Genomic DNA, 20,498 nt, shown 5'->3' with positions numbered 1-20,498 from the left:
TTAAAAGCAAAGCATAACATGAGAAACCCTAATGCCACTCCCACAGGAAGTATTCTCGCACGGGCTGGAGCGATCGCCCATGGCAGAGGTAGATTTCTCCTCCTGTTTGCTTCCCGCCGCTCCGGAGCTGGATCTTTCTCCACGGATCGAAGGCGCTCGATGATCAGCGGGAAAATGTCGGTGTGGCTGCTCTCCCCGATCCATAGATCCGAATGGCCATAGCTCGTGATCACGAAGCGAGCGTGATCGAAGGTGGGATGGTGTTTCTTCATGAATTCGTGCGCTTGCTCAGACATTTGTGGTGTTCCCAGGATTGGTTTGCCGCCGGAGATGTAAGTCGTGGGAAGCGCGAGCCTCTCCGGTTTTGTCATGTAAGTTTCTTGTCCCCTGGCATCTACTATATGGCCAGCTCTCGCGATCTTTCTTAGATGTGGGAAAGCTTGCAGTGGTAGAACTGGTACCGCTTGGCTCACAAGCCAGTCGTGCATTTCTTTTCTTACGTTCTCGTGCCAGAATGTGTTGCCAAATATGCCTGAGAAAATGCTGCATTCGTCGCTCACGCAGCACTCCGTTCGTGGTATCGCTCGAGCTATTGCTCGGATAAGTTTGTGTCTTGTTGGTAGTTTTTGTTCACGCTTCTGATTGGTGATTGGAAGTGTTTTATGATCTCCCAGAATTTTCATAGATATCTGCGCAAATCTTTGTTAGCTCGTGCACTGATTCTTAAAACTTACAGGTATCAGAGGAAGTGCCATTTTCACCAATGCCGATGGAACCAGGCTGAAAAACATTGACGAGTTTGTGCAGACCAGTGAAGCAACACGAGAGACAGGTAAGTGTCCTCCCATTATGGCCATATGAATCAGTAGTCCGCCGATGCAATGCGCAATGACGTGAGCACAAGCTGGGCCATTTTTTGATTGTTCCATTCTTTCAAACGCTGCAAAACTCGTTAGCTGACTCTACTTTGCGTGTATGTGATGCAGCTTACCTGCTGGAATGTCAAACTTCGCAATGTCATCAAGATCAAACTTTTCTTGGCCGGGGTGAGATGGGTGAACTCTTGTCTGCAACAGCCATACCTCATATCCATTTTGCAGAAGCGATCGGACCATATCTTGTGGCTCGGTTGGTAGGCAGAAGCTTTCAGTGGAGTAGCCATTCAAAAGCAGCACCAGTCCTTTCTTCTGGTCCATGGAAAGTGGCCATTGTTTACAGGTAACTTTTGCTCCATCTTCTGCAAGCAACATCGTACTGTGCATTAGGACCGCTTGAAGTAGCGTCACCTGTTTTTTGCACTTACTGGTTTGCATCTCATGATGAACATAACTAGGATAGTCGAGTACTTCGTCTTCCGATCTGACATTTACTTCGGAAGGTTGATCAATTCGCCGGGGACGTCCAGAAAAGTATGTTTGCAGCAGACTCGATAGCAACTGCTTAAGAAACGAAAATTTCCCTGGTCCTTTCAAGCTTATCAACGACCTCAGAAGATTGAAGACACTGACGTGCAAAGTTCCCTGGAGTACTGAAGGGTTGGCACTCTCCTTGCCTGAAAGATCGACGAGCTGTGCGTTAAGTGTGGTCGATTCCTTATAGATCCAGAGACCGCAGAGGAAGGGCCTCATCTCTTTTTTTGCCATCAACAAGAACCTGCCAGTCTGCTCGTAACTTTCTGGATTTCTAGAAGGACTTCACTTACCGGCGGCCTGAAGACGTGGATAGAAGCAGATGGTAACGCATAAACTGAGTGAAGGGAGACTTCTCGCTCAGCGAACACAGGTTGACGTATCCGTCCAAGACATGCAAGGGGTCCTTTTCTAGCAACGGGATGAGCAGCTTTCCTCCTACTTGGCCATGGAGAATGGTTGTGCAGTTCGTCGTTTTCGGAACTATATGCATTGTTAGCTTCAACGTGCAAGGTATGCCATCGAAACTTCCGTCGAGTGTCTCATTGACAACAGTAACTTTGCTGGTTTTCAGTGGCTCGTCCTGGACAGGATGTTCCAAGGAACTCAAGCTTTGCCTTCGCGAGAAAAGGTAATATTTTGCATCCTTTGCTATGCAGCTTGATACCTTTTCTGCCACAATTGCTATAGTGCCTACTGGATTGACGCCTATCGAACAGGGAATTACCGATGCATCACAGATGTATAAGCCTGCATGGACATTCTTGTTGCTCCTTTCCTCACTGTTATGAGCGTTGGCTTGATTACTTGCAGGTGGAGCGTAAACCTGTCCACTCGGACTCGTGACCCCGGAAGTGATGCTCGTCGAAACATTGCAGCCTCCTAGGAGATGCACCGAGTTGCTCCGGAAGCGAGGTAGAAAGAGCTTCCCGTCAAGTTTAGAAGCAATCTTCTTAACTCGTTCGAGTTTTTTGCAGAAGAGCAAGTCACTGGATGCCTGGTACGTGATTTTTCCAGATTTCTCGTTCAAGGTAACGTGTCCATCCCCGGAGTCATAGCTTATCAAATTAAGTTGAAGTTCCTGAATGTTCTGTCTAGTTATCCACTGCATGAACTGGTCCCAAAGAGCATGAATGATTCCCCAGCTGACTGGCCACCTGTTTATGAGGATTCCTTTCAAGATTACGTAGGAACTTGCTTTCGGGATTGCTGAAGCCTATGGTCGTAGAAGTTAGAGCTTTGATGCATTGCGAAATGTTACCTGAATGGTGAAGCCGAGAGAAGAGGTGTGCGAGCTGGAAATAGATGGGCCTGGTCTTAGTGGGAGCGGCGTGCTTGGAAACTTTTCCTTTCCTAGTCCGCGTACTTGAGTTTGTGCAGAGGCTTCTGTTACGAATGCAATGTTGTTTCCATTGCAACTGACTCCACTCCCCAGCTTTTCTGAAAGTTGCAAGCCTCGCTCTTTTGATCTGAGCAAGATCCCAGTCGTTCCTAAAACACCAGCTGAGAGAGAAGAAGGCAGATGAAAGTCAGCAACCTCTAGAGTGTCAAGTTTTTCTTACCGGATAACACGACGTAATCTGCTGAGATGTAGTCCACTGAGTTTTCATGAACTCGCCATCTCCTGCTTCGAGCCTTGCCAAAGGGAGCCTGAAAGTGGCTGCTTGTAGCTTTTGGACTTTGGCTTACAAACAGGACTTCTCTCTCGGTGTAGATTTGAGCTCCTGCCTGCAAAAGTTTTGTTTTTTGCTCAACCAAAAACTAAACTTTTTGGCTTCGACATACCTGTGCAGCGAGCTGGATATAATTCTTGTCAGTGGAGCTCTTGGCGTTGTAAGAGCATCCTGTTAAACAGTTCCCACAGGCAACGCAGGCATCCTGTGCTGCTCCAGCGACACTTTTCTTACTCGAGAATGTCATGGTAAGCTTCACTGGAACTCTAGACATGTCTTCGATATCTTCTACAAGCTTATCCATGATCTGTGTCTTAGGAAAGTCGTGTGGCACACTCTCGGGCTGCAAGATCTCTTGTGCCTTCGCCTCAAACTCGTCCCAGTCTCTGTCCCACTCTTCCGGCCAGCGCGGATCACTGCGAGCTCTTCGAGGCGTCGGCATGATCACCCCAGCGTTCACCAGAGATCCGCCTCCAAGCCCAGACGCTGTCACGGCGAGTGAATCGCCATCAACATACACCTGAGAACATTAACAACATCAAAGGTGAGTGAGAGGTCTTTTTACTTTCAAGCTTTGCTCGCCTCGTATAACGAGTTCTTCCTTCCAAAGCTGCCGAATCCAGTGTGGAAGCGCATGGTGGAAAGAAGCTGCCACACATTCGTTGGAAAATCCCGAGGCTCCCATCGCTTGCCTTTCTCCAAAACGCAGACGCTCAAACCAGCTTGAGCGAGCCGGCACGCAGCGATGGCTCCGCCATAGCCAGAGCCCACCACTACAACATCGAAGGTGCGAGGCGGAGAAGCCATCTCAAAACGATACCGCTTTCTTCTCATTTGCTTGGAAGCTATTTTATAGGAGCTCTCGCATGTTGGAGTTTATGAGAAGAACAAACGACCCTGTTTCAATCATTCTTGTCTTTGTGAAAAGAACAAACGTGAATATTCAATCCTGGTCCTGTTCACAAGGAATTTTCTTTTTCTCTTTTCTCAAGCAGTTTTGGCGGGAATTTCAAATTCTAGAGCTAGGGTTTATCAGGGCAAGCAAGCACAGCATGGCGATCGCGAGCAGCGCCATCAGGATGGCCACGGCGCTCCTCCCAGCGGCTTTCTTGTGGCCGGCCAGTGGCTCCTCCCACGGCAATATCGCGTTCTTCTGCAGATTATCGCTCGGATCGCTCCGCTCGGCGGATTTTAGGCGTTCCAGCACCAGCGGGAACACGTCCTCGTGCGAATGCTCTCCGATCCACAGGTCAGAGTGTCCATAATCTGGAATCACGATTCGAGCGTGGCTGAATCCAGGCTGATGCCGCTTCATGAATCCGTGCGCGCGGAGAGAGGTCTCTGGAGTGACGAGAATGGGGCGGCCGCCGGAGATATACGTGGTGTGAACTGCTAGCCTCTCCGGATGAGCCATGTAAGTCTCCTCTTCTCCTTCACTGTTGACTATGTGTCCCGCTAGAGCGATTGATCGCAAATGTGGAAATCCTGCCATTGGAAGAACTGGCACTGCCTTCTTGTTCAGCCAGTCGTGCATTTCTAGCCCGACGTTTTGGTGCCAGAATGTGCTGCCGAAAATTCCTGAGAAAACATTGCATTCATCGCAGGGACAGCTTTCAGTGCGTGGTATCGCTCGAGCGATTGAGCGCAGTAGTCTGTGTCGCCAGGGCATTGATTCTTCTTTAGGAGGACTTATCGGCACGATGGTGTTCTTTCCCAGGATTTTCATAGAAATCTGTAGAAAAACGTAAAGATGTAATTCTCAGTTCGTAGATGGCTAACGCAAAAACCACTTACAGGGATGAGAGGCAGAGTCAACTTCACGAGCGCTGATGGAACCAAGTTGAAGAACATGGACGAGTTTGTGCAAACTAGCGATGCGATCGACGATGGAGGTATGTGTCCACCCATCAAGCTCATGTGAATTGATAGTCCTCCTATGCAGTGAGCAATAACGTGTGCCGCTATCTGCTTTTTCTTGACTTGGTTTATCTTCGCAAACGCTGCAAATTTTAGCGATTAAAATTTTCCTCCTTGAAAAAACAGGAACATACCAGATGGAATGTCGAAGTGAGCAATATCGTCGAAAGTGAAGGAATATTTTGTTGGATGCAATGGATGCAAGCGTGTTTGCAGCAGCCAAGGTTCGTAATCATTCTGTATCAGCGTTCGTATGATGTCATTACTTTCTGTAGGAAGCCAGAAGCTCTCTGTGGAATAACCATTGAGCAACAAAACGACTCTGGAGTTTTGGTCCTCCGCAGCATCTTTTGAGCACCATTGCTTGCAGGTAATGTGTACACCGTCCTCTACAGCCATCCATCATGCTCGTGTCAGAATGACTGCCTGTTAAGAAATTTGTTTCGTACCTGTCACGAGTTCATGAAGCACGTAGTTTGAATAGTTGTTCGTCAAGTTTTGTGTCCTGGTCACCTTCTCTGTTGGAGTCCTTGGTGTTCTCATCAAGTACGTCCTAGCAAGTGTTTCCATCAGCCGTCCTACAAACTCCCGCTTCCTTGGTCCTCGCAACGATATTAGCGACTTAAGTAACTCGGGAAGAGTTACTCGCAACTTTCCTTTCAGGACAACCGGTTTTGATGACTCCTGCTGAGTTCGAACAACGACATGTAGCGTGGTCGACTCATAGAAGCACTTTAAGCCGCTCATGAATGGTCGCATCTCTTTCCGTCCGTCCAAAGTATACCTTCACAAACCATAGCATGTTTTGCATGAGACCAGACCAGATTTAGAGGAGGAAGGAAAACTTACCTGGTGCCCGTGTTTGTTGACAGAAGCAGGTGATAATGCATATACTGAGTGAAAGGAGTTTTTTCATCGACATGGCACATATTTACGTATCCGTCAACCACATATAGAGGACCTGGTTCCAGCGAAGGAATAAGAACATCGCCTCCAACATATCCACGCAGGAGAGGATGACTATCTCCAAACAAACGATTGCTTGCAGGCGTATCCTTGTCTTGTCCCATATGCATCACCAGTCGCAGTGTGCAAGGAGCTCCTCCAATATTTCCTTTCAATTTTTCGTGGATAATGACATAGCTGCACTGCATTTCGGAAGCAAGTCGCGAGTTGAGGTATGTTCTTGATTTTAAATTACTAAGATCGCCAGTAAATACTTCGTGCTGAAACTTTTGTGACAGGTAGTTCTGCGCATCGTTGACAATGCCATTCGCAACTCTCTCTGCCACTATTGAGATCGTGCTGACCGGATTCAGTCCAACTGAGCATGGAATCAAAGAGGCGTCGCAAACGTACAGGCCTGCGTGAACTTTTGTTGTCTTCCTGAACTGACCGTTGCTCGTCTCAGGGAAGAAAATCTGGCCGTTTGCGTTTGCCACGCCGGTGGATGAGTCTGTTGCTGCGTTGCAACCTCCCAAAAGATGAACGGCAGCACTTCTGAAGCGACTCATGTACAGCTTCCCACGAAGGCGAGCTGCCAACTTTTCAGCGGTCCGAAGCTTATGATGAAAAAGTAAGTCCTTCGCTGCACTGTATGCCACTCTTCCTGTTAGCTTGTCTATCTTGATTTGCCCGTCAGCAGCGTCATATCCCATCATATTCAATACCAGAGCTTGGCTGTTCTGCGTTCCTGTCCATTGTTTGACTTGTTCCCAGATACCAGTGAGAAACCCGTAGTCCCCTAGGCCATAAGTAATGACTCCCCTTAGTAGAAATTCTGGAGCAGCTTGAGGAATACAAGAGCCCTGAAAGAGGTGTTTAGCTTGATATAAGCTTATTTCACTCATATTACCTGTATTGTAAAGCCAAGTGATGATGTATGTGAACTTGATATGACTGGACCAGGACGTAGCTGCATGGGAGTCCTTGAGAAATCTTCTTCTCGAAGTCCTTGAGCTTGAGTCTGTGCGGCTGTGCCTGTTATGTAAGCTATATTATTTCCATTGCAGCTAACTCCGTATCCCAACTGTTGGGACAGTTGTAGGCCTCGCTCTTTTGATCGCAAGAGGATCCCATTCGTGCCAAGAACACCAGCTGAAGAAAGAAGGGGCAGCAAATATTAGCAACGAAAGTTTCGAGCTTTTACAAGATAGTACCGGCTACGATGACGTAGTCTGCCGAAATATAATCCACTTCATTCAGGTGCACACGCCATCTTCTTGTAGCTACTGATTTGCAATTTGCTCCATCATTGCAGTTTTGACAACAGAATTCTTCTGAGTTCTCGCTGATGAACATCACTTCCGTCTGCGTGCAAATTCTGGCTCCTGCCTGCGCATTCGATTTCCGTAAGAAGATATGCCTTCAATACAGCGATAAAGTACCTGTGCGGCTAGTTCGAGGTAATTTTTGTCTGTTGAGCTCTTTGCGTTGTACTTGCATCCTGATAGACAGTTACCGCACGAAATGCATTCGTTTTGGGTAACTCCAGCAGCATTCTTCTTCTGTTTGAAACTTATGGTCAACTTCATGGAATCTTTTGCTGCATCCTCGATCTCGTTTGCAATTTGGTCTAGCACTTTGGACTTTGGTGGCTCATTCTGAGCATATTCAGGCTCCAGAATGCTGTGGGATTTTGCTTCGTGTTTCTCCCAGTCTTCCTCCCACTCTTTTGGCCAGTTTGGATGCCTTCGTGCTCTTTTCGGTGTGGGCATGATGATTCCAGCATTCACTAGTGAGCCTCCTCCCAGTCCTGACCCAACTAGAGCGACAGAGTCTCCGTGGCTGTGCACCTGTAAACATGGACTAACTGTGTGAATATATGTTTTAACAGGAGAAGTACAATGCGATCCAGAAACTCACCTCATAGAGAGCATCCTTCTTCCCAAAGCTTCCGAATGGCGTAAGAAAGCGCATGCTGGGAAGCAATTTCCAGGGCGTTGTTGGAAACTCGTGGGGCTCCCATCGTCTGCCTTTTTCCAGAACGCACACACGGATCCCTGCTTCTGCGAGTCGATATGCAGCAATCGATCCTCCATAGCCAGATCCAACAACAACCGCATCGTACCCGACTTTGATGGTACGTTCGACTTGTGTCTGAGACATAATTCGTCTCACTTTTGTTCTCACTCTTACAGAAATTCACTCCTTCCTTGACAACGTTATCACCTCGCTCGTCGAGCTGTTCTAGAGCGAGCCGAAGACTTCTGATCAAGGTAACAGCATGCATCGCTTATATACTCGCCGCTTCGACATTTTTTTATAAAATTTTACTGACCGTGTACTATGTAAACAGGCCTTAAGGAAGTGAACTCAGCACACGGAGGGGTGCGTGCACAAAATGCATATACAAATCCAAAGGTCAGACACATAATCAGTGCATCAAGGGCCAGTATGTGCTGTGCGTACTGTCCTTGACGTTGAATTTGTTTCCTTCACTTTTTATTTTTCTCTTGTGTTGGTAGAGGCTTTAACAACTGTTGGTGTTCCTGTCAGGGCCAGCCTTGAGCGACTAGAAGAAGCCAACAGTTGACACACTCGCTGGAACAGCAGCCAAGAAATTGATTCGATTGCGGTCAAGACGTGCTCAAAGTCAATACACTGTGGAGGTGAGGCTTTGGACTTTCTTGGATGCTGCCAAAGGGTCAACTTGCGAAACCCGAAGATACAAAACTTTCAAGGAGAAACTGGATTCGATTCACTGTCCCGGCCCAAGTTGCAAGTGTTTCCGCAAAACCGGGAAAACGAAGTGCTGCCTACTGTATCTTTTGCGATCGACGTTACAGACATGGTGGGTTTTACTCTCTTTTTTTTCTCATTCTGACCCCGTGCTTCAGACGTGCATTCTAGCAACAGGCGTTACAAACACAGGTAGATCAAGTCAAAGTTTCCAGCTCTTAGTTTTATATCAACACTAGAAGTTTTCCTTTCAGCGCAAATCACCTACTGGCTGAAAGTCGCGAACAAAAATCTCATCCAAGGTACGTAGCATTAAACTTGAAAAAGGCTGCCAAGCAAATGATGCTTTTCTCTCCGCCTGTAGACAAACAAGTCATGCAAACTTTGAAGCGCTTTCCCAGTTCCCATGGAGGCTTAGACAGGAAAAGCTTTGGACGAAAGTCTTTGTGGAGTGCTTCCAGATGGTAAGTTTGTGAGAATCGATACCAGTGTTTCTCACAGATTGGGCCTCGAGCATAACGAGAAGGAGACGAATAGCCAAGAACACGCTATCCAATAAATTAGGTGTAGATTTCTTTCTTTTGGCGGGAAGTTCAAATTCTAGGGCTAGGGTTTATCTGAGCTAGCAGGCAGAGCAAGGTGATCGCGAGCAGCGCCATCAGGATGGAGACGACGCTGCCGCTGGCGCCATTCCTGCCAGCGATCAGCGGCTCCTCCCACGGCAGTATCGCGTTCTTCTGGAGATTATCGGTCGGGTCGCTTCTCTCGGCGGATTTGAGGCGTTCCAGCACCAGCGGGAACACGTCCTCTGGCGAACGCTCTCCGATCCACAGGTCAGAATGTCCGTAATCTGGAATCACGATTCGAGCGTGGCTGAATCCAGGGTGATGCCGCTTCACGAATCCGTGCGCGCGGAGAGAGGTCTCTGGAGTGACGAGAATGGGGCGGCCGCCGGAAATATAAGTCGTATGCACCGCTAGCCTCTCCGGATGAGCCATGTAAGTCTCCTTGTCTCCTTTACTGTCGACTATGTGTCCCGCTAGAGCGATTAATCGCAAATGTGGAAATCCTGCCATTGGAAGAACTGGCATTGCCTGCTTATTCAGCCAGTCGTGCATTTCTAGCCGAACGTTTTGGTGCCAGAATGCGCTGCCGAAAATTCCTGAGGAAACATTGCATTCATCGCATGGGCAGCTCTCAGTACGTGGTATAGCTCGAGCGATTGAGCGCAGTAGTCTGTGCCGCCACGACATTGGTTCTTTTGGAGCACTGATCGGCATGATGGTGTGCTTTCCCAGGATTTTCATAGAAATCTGTAGAAAAACATGTAAGCATGGGCTTGTAGATGGCTAACGCAAAAAATACTTACAGGAATGAGAGGTAGAGTCAGCTTCACGAGCGCTGATGGAACCAAGTGGAAGAACATGGACGAGTTTGTGCAAACTAGTGATGCTATCGAAGATGGAGGTATGTATCCACCCATCAAGCTCATGTGAATTGAGAGTCCCCCTATGCAGTGAGCAATAACGTGTGCAGCTACCTGCTTTTTCTTGACTTGGTTTATCTTCGCAAACGCTGCAGAGCTTTAACGTTAACCATTTTCCTCCTTAAAACAGGACCATACCAGATGGAATGTCGAAGCGAGCAATATCGTCGAAAGTAAAAGAACTTTTTGTTGGATGCAATGGATGCAAGCGTGTTTGCAGCAGCCAAGGTTCGTAATCATTCTGTATCAGCGTTCGTATGATGTCATTACTTTCTGTAGGAAGCCAGAAGCTCTCTGTGGAATAACCATTGAGCAACAAAACTACTCTAGAGTTTTGGTTGTCCGCAGAATCTTGTGAGCACCATTGCTTGCAGGTAATGTGCACACCATCCCCTAGACCAGCGTCAGAATGACTGCCTGTTAAAAATTCTTTTTAATACCTGTCACGAGTTCATGAAGAACGTAGTTTGGATAGTTGTCTGTCAAGTGTTGTGTCCTGGTCACCTTTTCTCTTCGAGTCCTAGGTATTCTCATCAAGTACGTCCTAGCAAGTGTCTCCAGGAGCCGTCTTATGAACTCCCGCTTCCTTGGCCCTCGTAAGAATATTAGGGACTTGAGTAACTCGGGAAGAGTTACCCGCACTTTTCCTTTCAAGGCAATCGGTTTTGGTGAGTCCTGCTGAGCTCGAACAACGATATGTAGCGTGGTTGCATCAGAGTAACACATCAGGCCGCTCATGAATGGTCGCATCTCTTTCCTTCCGTCCAAAGTATACCTTCAGAAACCATAGTTTTCAATGAGATCAGATTGACAGAAGATAGGATAACTTACCTGGTTCCCGTGTTTGTTGACAAAAGCAGGTGATAGTGCATATACTGAGTGAAAGGAGTTCTTTCATCGACATGGCACATATCCACGTATCCATCAATCACATATAAAGGACCTGGTTCCAGAGAAGGAATAAGAGCATCGCCTCCAACATATCCACGCAGTAGAGGATGACAATCTCCAAACGCGCAATTACTTGCAGCCGTATCCTTGTTTTGTCCCATATGCATCACTAATCGCAGTGTGCAAGGAGCTCCTCCAATATTTCCTCTCATTTTCTCGTGGATAATGACGCGGCTGCTCTTCATTTCGCAAGCAAGCCGCGAGTTGAGGTACGTTCTTGTTTTGAAATTACTATGATCGCCTTCGTGCTGGAACTTTTTTAACAGATAGTTGTGTGCGTCGTTGACAATTCCATTCGCAACTCTCTCTGCAACTATAGAGATCGTGCTGACAGGATTCAATCCAACAGAGCATGGAATCAAAGAGGCATCGCAAATGTACAGGCCTGCGTGAACTTTTGTTGTCTTCGTGAACTGAACGTTGCTTGTATCAGGGAAGAACAGCTGACCGCTAGCGTTTGTCACGCCTGTGGATGAGTCTGGTGCTGCGTTGCAACCTCCCAAAAGATGAACTGTAACACTTCTGAAGCGACTCATGTATAGCTTCCCACGAAGGCGGGCTGCCAACCTTTCAGCGGTTCGAAGCTTATGGTGAAAAAGTAAGTCCTTCGCTGCATTGTATTCCAGTCTTCCTGTTACCTTGTCTAGCTTGATTTGCCCGTCAGCAGCGTCATATCCCATCATATTCAGGACTAGAGCTTGGCTGTTTTGCATTCCTGTCCATTGCTTGATGTGTTCCCATATACCAACAAGGAATCCGTAGTCATGCTGGCCATAAGTAAACACTCCCCTCAGTAAAGTCTCGGGAGTTGCTCGAGGAATAGAGGATCCCTGTAAGAGTGTTTAACTTAAGTGTTTTCAAGGTAATATTACCTGTATGGTAAAACCAAGTGATGATGTGTGTGACCTTGATATGACTGGTCCAGGACGTAGCTGCATGGGAGTCCTTGAGAACTCATTTTCTCTTAGTCCTCGAGCTTGAGTTTGTGCAGCTGTGCCTGTTATGTAAGCGATATTATTTCCATTGGAGCTAACTCCGTGCCCCAACTGTTGGGACAGTTGTAGGCCTCGCTCTCTTGATCTCAGGAGGATCTCGTTCGTGCCAAGAACACCAGCTGAAGAAAGAAAGGTCAGCAAATATCAGCGACCAAGGTTTCCAGCTTTTACACGATAGTACCGGCTACAATGACGTAGTCTGCTGAAATATAATCCGCTTCATTCAGGTGCACGCGCCATCTTCTTTTAGCTACTGATTTGCAATTTGCTCCATGATTGCAGGGTTGACAACAAGTTTCCTTTTCATGGCTGGAGTTCTCGCTGATGAACATCACTTCCGTCTGCGTGCAAATTCTGGCTCCGGCCTGCACATTCGGTTTCCGTAAGAAGATGTGCCTTCAGTTTTGGCTGGACAAGTACCTGTGCGGCTAGTTCAAGGTAATTTTTGTCTGTTGAGCTCTTTGCGTTGTACCTGCATCCTGATAGACAGTTACCGCATGAAATGCATTCGTTTTGTGTAACTCCAGCAGCATTCTTCTTCTGATTGAAACTTATTGTCAACTTCATCGAATCTCTTGCTGCGTCCTCTATCTCGTTTGCAATTTTGTCTAGCACTTTTGATTTTGGAGCCTCGTGCAGGATTTCTTCAGGCTCCAGAATGCTGTGAGATTTTGCTTCGTATAGATCCCAGTCTTCCTCCCACTCTTTTGGCCAGTTTGGATGCCTTCGTGCTCTTTTCGGTGTGGGCATGATGATTCCAGCATTCACTAGCGAGCCTCCTCCCAGTCCTGACCCAACTAGAGCGACAGAGTCTCCATGGCTGTGCACCTGTAAACATGGACTAACTGTGTGTATATATGTTTTAACAGGAGAAGTACAATGCTATTCAGTAACTCACCTCATAGAGAGCATCCTTCTTCCCAATGCTTCCGAATGGAGTAAGAAAACGCGTGCTGGAAAGCAATTTCCAGGGCGTTGCTGGAAACTGGTGAGGCTCCCATCGTCTTCCTTTCTCGAGAACGCACACACGGATTCCTGCTTCTGCGAGTCGATATGCAGCAATCGATCCTCCATAGCCAGATCCAACAACAACCGCGTCGTACCCGACTTGGATGGTACGTTCCACTTGCGTTTGAGACATAAAAGTCGTCTCACTTTTGTTCTCCCCTCTTTCTTACAGAAATTCACCCTCGTCGAGATGTTCTAGGGACAAAGAACTAGAATGGAAAACTGCCTATCAAGGTACCATCCGTCAGCACAACACGCATACAAATTTTGACTTTGAATTTGTTGAATTTGTTAGGATCGGACTTCTATGCATACCCACTCCTTTAAAGAAAAAAAATTAAATTTGAGGAGAAAGTGAAAAAATTAAAGAAGAAATAAAGTGGAAGAGAAAAAAAAAATTTAGCAATTGTTAAAAGGAAATAAGAAAAAAAATTGCTCAAGCTTTTTGTTATAAAAAAATACAAAAATCCTAAGGCTTATAAAATACTTTGGCAAAAATTTAAGAGATTGGTTAAACCTTGTTGATACTAAACTATGGGAAGATAAGTGGACTTTTAAGACTGTTCATTCATGAAGGAAAAAAAAAAACTCCTCAACAACAATAGTAAAATAAAAATTCTTAATTGGTAAACTACTAGTCAACATGGATTGCTATCATCCGAGTCAAAAAAATGAGCTAGAAAAACTCACTATACTCCAGTGGCGACAAACTCCAGCACTAACTGGCAAGTGCAGCTAATGATAAGTCTAACATGCTCTCTCTTGTTCTAATTGAGGTATGGAAACATTGGATTGGTTTGACAAGCACCACCACTTGATGCAGCCATATAGTGGTCATAAGTTCCCAAATAGCATGGAATTGGAAGCACACAAAAGGGTTTAAAGGATGCTCTTTCTTAGCTAACAATGTAATAGTTTCAGATGATGGGGCTTGCTGTCACGGGAGCAGTGCATTCTCCCTGATTTGTTTGCATCAAATCACAAGTTGTGATCACCATTGTACTGGCAGATTCAATGGTTTACCAAGCAGAGCAAGGCGATCGCGAGCAGCGCCATCAGGATGAAGACAACGCCGCCGCACGCGCCATTCCTACCAGCGATCAGCGACTCCTCCCACGGCAGTATCGCATTCTTCTGGAGGTTATCGCTCGGATGGCTTCTCCCGGCGGATTTGAGGCGCTCCAGCACCAGCGGGAACACGTCCCCGTGCGAATGCTCTCCGATCCACAGGTCGGAGTGTCCGTAGTCTTGAATCACGATTCGAGCGTGGCTGAATCCAGGGTGATGCCGCTTCATGAATCCGTGCGCGCGGAGAGAGGTCTCTGGAGTGACGAGAATGGGGCGGCCGCCGGAGATATACGTGGTGTGGACTGCTAGCCTCTCCGGATGAGCCATGTAAGTCTCGTTTTTCCCCTCGTTGTCTACTACGTGTCCCGCGAGAACGATTTTACGTGCGTGTGGCAATGCTGCCATTGATAGAGTTTGCACTGCCTGCTTGGTCAACCAGTTGTGCGTTTCCAGTCTGACTTTCTCGTGCCAGAATGTGTTGCCGAAAATTCCTGAGAAAACGTTGCATTCGTCACAGTGGCAGCGCTCCGTGCGTGGTATCGCTCGAGCAATTGCGCGGAGTAGCTTGTGTCGCCACGACATCGGTTCTTCTTGCGGAGGACTTATTGGTATGACGAGCTTCTTTCCCAGGATTGTCATAGAAATCTGTAGTAGATAAACAACAAGACGTAAGTCTCCTTTTTTTTATGGCTAACGCAAAAACTACTTACAGGAATGAGAGGCAGAGTCAACTTGACGAGCGCTGATGGAACGAAGTTGAAGAACATGGACGAGTTTGTGCAAATCAGTGATGCTATCGACGATGGAGGTATGTATCCACCCATCAAGCTCATGTGAATTGAGACTCCTCCTATGCAATGAGCAATAACGTGTGCTGTTACCGACTTTCTCTTGACGTGGCTCATCTTTGCAAATGCTGTAAAAATTTCCAGCATTAAACTTTTTCGGTTTTTGACAGAGTGCACATACCGGCTGGAATGTCGAACCGAGCGACGTCATCGAAAGTGAAAGAAGTTGGAGTCGGATGCGACGGATGGAAACGTGTTTGCAAGAGCCAAGGTTCATAGTCGTTCTCTAGAAGTGTTCTTACGATGTCGTGGTTTTCCGTAGGGACACAGAAACTCTCTGTGGCATAACCATTGAGAAGCAAAACAATTTTGACGTTCTCATCCTGAGCAGCACCCTTCGAGCACCATTGCTTGCAGGTAATGCGGGCACCATCTCCTGCACAAGCAATCTGTCACTGCCTGTATAAAAGAGTCAAGTCTGTTTTTACCTGTGGCAATCTCATGAAGTACATAGCTTGGATAGTTTTCGGTCGAGTCTTCTGGTTTTGCCATTTCCCGGCTTGTCGCTCTCGGTGTTCTCATCAAGTACGTCCTAGCAAGTGTTTCCAGGAGTCTTCCTACAAACTCCCGCTTCCTTGGCCCTCGTAACAATATTAGGGACTTAAGTAACTCGGGAAGAGTTACCCGCACTTTTCCTTTCAAGGCAACCGGTTTTGGTGAGTCCTGCTGAGCTCGAACAACGATATGTAGTGTGGTTGCATCAGAGTAACACATTAGGCCGCTCATGAATGGTCGCATCTCTTTCCTTCCGTCCAAAGTATACCTTCAGAAACCATAGTTTTCAATGAGATCAGATTGACAGAAGATAGGATAACTTACCTGGTGCCTGTGTTTGTTGACAGAACCAGGTGATAGTGCATATATTGAGTGAAAGGAGTTCTTTCATCGACATGGCACATATCTACGTATCCGTCAACCACATAAAGTGGACTTGGTTCCAGCGAAGGAATAAGAACATCGCCTCCAACATATCCACGCAGCAGAGGGTGACTATCTCCAAATGTGAGATTACTTGCAGCCCTATCCTTGTCTTGTCCCATATGCATCACCAATCGCAGCGTGCAAGGAGCTCCTCCAATATTTCCTGCCAGTTTTTCGTGGATAATGACGTGGCTGCTCTCCATTTCGCAAGAAAGCCGCGAGTTGAGGTATGTCCTTGACTTGAAATCACTGAGATCGCCAGTCAATACCTCGTGCTGAATATTTTTTGACAGGTAGTTGTGTGCGTCGTTGACAATTCCATTCGCAACTCTCTCTGCAACTATAGAGATGGTGCTGACCGGATTCAATCCAACGGAGCATGGAATCAAAGAGGCATCGCACACGTAGAGGCCAGAATGAACTTTCGTTGGCTGATTCAACTGATATTTGTTCTTCTTAGGGAAGAAAACCTGGCCGCTTGCGTTTGTCACGCCAGTGGATGAGTCTGGTGCTGCGTTGCAACCTCCCAAAAGATGAACTGTAACACTTCTGAAGCGACTCATGTATAGCTTCCCACGAAGGCGGGCTGCCAATCTTTCAGCGGTCCGAAGCTTCTGGTGAAAAAGTAAGTCCTTCGCTGCACTGTATTCCAGTCTTCCTGTTGCCTTGTCTAGCTTGATTTGCCCGTCAGCAGCGTCATATCCCATCATATTCAATACTAGAGCTTGGCTGTTTTTCATTCCTGTCCAATGCTTGATGCGTTCCCATATACCAACAAGGAATCCGTAGTCATGCTGGCCATAAGTAATCACTCCCCTCAGTAAAGTCTCGGGAGTTGCTCGAGGAATAGAGGATCCCTGTAAGAGTGTTTAACTTAAGTGTTTTCAAGGTAATATTACCTGTATGGTGAAACCAAGTGATGATGTGTGTGAACTTGATATGACTGGTCCAGGACGTAGCTGCATGGGAGTCCTTGAGAACTCATTTTCTCTTAGTCCTCGAGCTTGAGTTTGTGCAGCTGTGCCTGTTATGTAAGCGATATTATTTCCATTGGAGCTAACTCCGTGCCCCAACTGTTCGGACAGTTGTAGGCCTCGCTCTTTTGATCTCAGGAGGATCTCGTTCGTGCCAAGAACACCAGCTGAAGTAGAAAAGGGATGTTAGCGATAAAAGGTCAAAGCGTTTACAGGGTGGTACCAGCTAGAATGACGTAGTCTGCTGAAATATAATTGACTTCATTCAGGTACACACGCCACCTTCTAGTAGCTACTGATTTGCAATTTGCTTCGTGATTGCAGGGTTGACAATTAAATTCTTCTCCGTGGCTAGAGGTATCCAAGATGAACATCACTTCCGTCTGCGTGCAAATTCTGGCTCCGGCCTGCACATACGATTTCCGTAAGAAGATGTGCCTTCAGTTTTGGCTGGAAAAGTACCTGTGCGGCTAGTTCGAGGTAATTTTTGTCTGTTGAGCTCTTTGCATTGTACCTGCATCCTGATAGACAGTTACCGCATGAAATACATTCCTTTTGTGTAACTCCAGCAGCATTCTTCTTCTGATTGAAACTTATTGTCAACTTCATGGAATCTCTTGCTGCGTCCTCTATCTCGTTTGCAATTTGGTCTAGCACTTTGGACTTTGGTGGCTCATTCTGAGTATATTCCGGCTCCAGAATGCTGTGGGATTGTGCTTCGTATTTCTCCCAGTCTTCCTCCCACTCGCTTGGCCATTTTGGATGCTTTCGTGCTCTTTTCGGTGTGGGCATTATAATGCCAGCATTCACTAGTGAGCCTCCTCCCAGTCCTGAGCCAACTAGTGCGATCGAGTCTCCGTTGCTGTGCACCTTCAAAAATGGACCAACTGTGTCATGTGTTTGAACACAATGCGGTACAGACTTACCTCATAAAGAGCATTCCTCCTTCCTATTCTTCCAAACGGAGTGAAAAATCGCATATTGGAAATCAGCTGCCATGGCGTTGCTGGAAACTCGTGAGGATCCCATCGTCTTCCCTTTTCTAGAACACACACACGGAGTCCCGCTTTTGCGAGTCGATAGGCAGCAATTGATCCTCCGTAGCCCGATCCAACAACAACAGCATCGTATCCGACTTTGATGGTACACTCAGCTTGTGTTTGAGACATTCCTCTCACACCTTACTGTGCTTACAGGCTTTCGAATGAGAAGACTGGACTGGAGGATCAGAGTACGCAGCTGGATTGCTTATATAGTCATCACATTTTTTTTTTACTGATCCTGTTAAATCAATCGAGGGGCTTAAGCGACTAGCTCAGGACTCGGACCGTGCCATAAATCGACAAGTTTCAAGTGCCATTACGTGTCGGACGCTCATGCTGTATCCATAACGCGGAATTTCATGGTCTTTTGTGTTGTTACAGGCTGCCTCAAAGACCAGCAAACCAACACTGGTCAAAGACGTGTGTACAGATAAGTATGAATTATCTTCTTTTTGACCAGTGTTTTAAACATCTGAGCTGGATTCAGTATTGGAAGAGTATTCGTTTACTTGGTAGCGCTATACTATTTCAGAGTTAGTTATGGTTGAGAAAAACTCGAAAACAGTACCTTTTGAGTTAAACAGTGCATTTTCTTTGCTATCAGCATCAAAATTTTCACTTCGTCAACACGGGGCATGTTATGAATAGGAAGAAATTTGGCTTCTTGAGAAACCATCACTGCATCCTTCCCTTGCAGACCTGGCCACTATTCAAGTCACGCCCAAGTCATGAAAATTTTCAAGCAGGGCATAAAACTAAACCAGATTTGCTTTACTTTCGGGTCTTTCTTTCTCAGACCAAATAGCGGGCGTCAATAGCGTGGAACGAAATTCTCGTGGAAGGCACAAAAGCTTGAAAAGAAATTTGTGGAACGAACTAGCGTCCAGGTCGGATCCACCAGTCTTATAAACATGGAACACTTTGGAACAAACATTCTCATTCAAAGGTTTGTAAGGCTGGCTCTATGTTCATGAAAGGGGGTGGAACATTCACAAGACTACCAAAGTTCTATTAATTAAGATAAACAGTCAACTTTGGTCAAAACTTAGCCGTTTGAGATTCTTTTGCTCAAAGCCCTAGCTCGTTCTCGCGCTATGCAGGCTAGGGTTGCTCATCTTGCCGCTGGCTTGGCGGGCGCTAGCACTGCGATCGACCGCGGGATCTCTAGGCTCCCTTCCCTGGCCAAATCCGTGCCGATCGGGAGGCGTCGGGAGAATGCAGGGAAGATTTCGGCCATGGCGGACAAGGTATGAGCGGAATTTCTAGCAAGATAGCTAGTGATGGAGTGTTTTCTCTGCAAATAGGCCGGAGAAGCAACGGATCGGAGCGTCACTCATCCTGTCTCGTTCTCAAGAGTATGGGATTTTTTCCTTTTCTTCTCTTGTGCTAACATTGTTTCTTCAGGGGTGAAACGTTTAACTTCCATAGCCCGCCAATACAGCACTTCTGTGCAAACTATCGCTCTAGCAAATAAGATTGACGACATTGATTTGCTACAGATAACGGCACTAGCGAGCTGAGCAAGGCGCTAGGGCGAGCAGAGACCGGCCCAGTCAGCTCGTTTAAGCTCGCAGGTTTTCTGTGAGATTTCTTTGTTCTGCTGCTTCTCACCTTGGAAACGCTTTGGTGCCCTGGGTGTTTTGCACTGCGATCTTGACGCAGATCAGTACGAGACCGACTCAAAGCTACAGGAGATACGAAAGAAGCGAGGATACTCCAGGTAGCTCTTGGATCGGAAGAGACGAGCAAAGCTACAGTAATTTGCAAAAAAAGCTTATGTTGATTTCTTTGTTTCACACAGGATATCATCACCGTGAGTCCGGAGAAGCTGCCAAACTGCGAGCACAAGATCAGAGCTTCTTCGAGGAGCACATCCATCTGGACGAGGAGATCCGCTACTGCCTCGATGGAAGCGGTAACTAGCAAACTCGGCTTCCAATTTAGACCAAAAGCGATAGTAGTAATTGAGAAGAACAGCTTGATGTAAGTATCGTTTGACAAACGCAGGCTACTTCGATGTGAGAGACTTGGGCGAAGAAGGGAGACATGATCGTACTTCCTGCTGGAAGCTACCCTCGCTTCACTCTGGATAACAACAATTACGTCAAGGTGGTATTGAGATCACACACGAATTTATCTCCTGATGCTTCAGGCTATGCGTTTCTTTGTGGGAAAACCAGTTTGGACGCCTTACAACAGGCCACAGGACGAGCACCGCGTCAGGTAACATATTCGTATCATACTCCGTATCTCAAGGCCGTTTGCTGGTGCCAGGAAACAATACATCAGCTTGTATGCACCTAAATGAAGCATTGACTACTTGGCTTTGTATTGATTATTAAATAGTAATTATAATAAAGATATATGTATTGTCCTGACGAGTATCTATTCTGCTTGTCCAGAACTTGTCACTCCGATCCTGGCCAAAATGCCTTCATACGATAGAGAAATGAATCAGGTCTGGCATTTACGGTGAAAGCCCAGTTGCGGCATCTGGTGTAGGTGGTGGGTTTGCTAGAAAAGG

At 46.7% G+C, this 20,498-nt stretch overlaps 4 protein-coding genes and 2 long non-coding RNA genes across 13 annotated transcripts; 3 read left to right on the top strand and 3 right to left on the bottom strand.

Moving 5' to 3' along the window:
- The first annotated feature begins 49 nt into the window (after positions 1-49).
- On the top strand, positions 50-3,806 carry LOC112350639. 7 transcript variants are annotated; one of them, XM_024687149.1, is made up of 10 exons: positions 50-252; positions 312-371; positions 737-832; positions 987-1,046; positions 1,101-1,218; positions 2,223-2,324; positions 2,387-2,440; positions 3,203-3,330; positions 3,401-3,626; positions 3,693-3,806. In XM_024687149.1, exons 1-6 carry the CDS (start codon positions 213-215, stop codon positions 2,293-2,295), a joined length of 447 nt encoding a protein of 148 aa, XP_024542917.1. In that variant the 5' UTR covers positions 50-212; the 3' UTR covers positions 2,296-2,324; positions 2,387-2,440; positions 3,203-3,330; positions 3,401-3,626; positions 3,693-3,806. The 7 variants fall into 7 exon arrangements, with proteins under 7 accessions (XP_024542917.1, XP_024542913.1, XP_024542910.1 ...); XM_024687145.1 differs by having other exon boundaries at positions 987-1,218; positions 3,406-3,626; XM_024687142.1 differs by having other exon boundaries at positions 987-1,218.
- Positions 3,807-4,038: 232 nt separating this feature from the next.
- LOC112350622 lies at positions 4,039-8,107 on the bottom strand. The gene is made up of 9 exons (XM_024687103.1): positions 7,865-8,107; positions 7,387-7,794; positions 7,159-7,333; positions 6,855-7,096; positions 5,849-6,807; positions 5,449-5,783; positions 5,134-5,388; positions 4,877-5,082; positions 4,039-4,814 (listed from the first exon to the last, which is right to left on the bottom strand). The coding sequence occupies exons 1-9, from the start codon at positions 8,105-8,107 to the stop codon at positions 4,092-4,094; spliced, it is 3,546 nt and encodes a 1,181-aa protein (XP_024542871.1). The 3' UTR covers positions 4,039-4,091.
- A 941-nt stretch (positions 8,108-9,048) lies between these two features.
- On the bottom strand, positions 9,049-13,286 carry LOC112350638. Its single transcript, XM_024687141.1, has 9 exons — positions 13,011-13,286; positions 12,533-12,940; positions 12,294-12,477; positions 11,990-12,231; positions 10,998-11,947; positions 10,607-10,941; positions 10,305-10,559; positions 10,050-10,255; positions 9,049-9,993 (listed from the first exon to the last, which is right to left on the bottom strand). Exons 1-9 carry the CDS (start codon positions 13,251-13,253, stop codon positions 9,274-9,276), a joined length of 3,543 nt encoding a protein of 1,180 aa, XP_024542909.1. The 5' UTR covers positions 13,254-13,286; the 3' UTR covers positions 9,049-9,273.
- A 2,068-nt stretch (positions 13,287-15,354) lies between these two features.
- Positions 15,355-16,181, bottom strand: LOC112350621. Its single transcript, XM_024687102.1, has 2 exons — positions 15,856-16,181; positions 15,355-15,799 (listed from the first exon to the last, which is right to left on the bottom strand). Exons 1-2 carry the CDS (start codon positions 16,158-16,160, stop codon positions 15,355-15,357), a joined length of 750 nt encoding a protein of 249 aa, XP_024542870.1. The 5' UTR covers positions 16,161-16,181.
- A 242-nt stretch (positions 16,182-16,423) lies between these two features.
- LOC112350640 lies at positions 16,424-17,401 on the top strand. Its single transcript, XR_002993828.1, has 3 exons — positions 16,424-16,582; positions 17,043-17,200; positions 17,256-17,401. It is a non-coding gene; the product is annotated as an uncharacterized LOC112350640 (long non-coding RNA).
- A 1,667-nt stretch (positions 17,402-19,068) lies between these two features.
- LOC9635200 lies at positions 19,069-20,352 on the top strand. Of its 2 annotated transcripts, none has more exons than XR_002993831.1 (6): positions 19,069-19,221; positions 19,279-19,329; positions 19,379-19,694; positions 19,776-19,889; positions 19,982-20,083; positions 20,155-20,352. It is a non-coding gene; the product is annotated as an uncharacterized LOC9635200 (long non-coding RNA). The 2 variants fall into 2 exon arrangements; XR_002993832.1 differs by lacking the exon at positions 20,155-20,352 and having other exon boundaries at positions 19,379-19,548; positions 19,637-19,694; positions 19,982-20,125.
- The last annotated feature ends 146 nt before the right edge of the window (positions 20,353-20,498 follow it).

This window comes from Selaginella moellendorffii, unplaced genomic scaffold (assembly GCF_000143415.4).
Source record: "Selaginella moellendorffii unplaced genomic scaffold, v1.0 SELMOscaffold_52, whole genome shotgun sequence".
In the NCBI taxonomy this organism is placed as follows: Eukaryota; Viridiplantae; Streptophyta; class Lycopodiopsida; order Selaginellales; family Selaginellaceae; genus Selaginella; species Selaginella moellendorffii.
The sequence above is the reverse complement of the archived record's forward strand: the minus strand, read 5'-3'. Positions and strand labels throughout refer to the sequence as shown.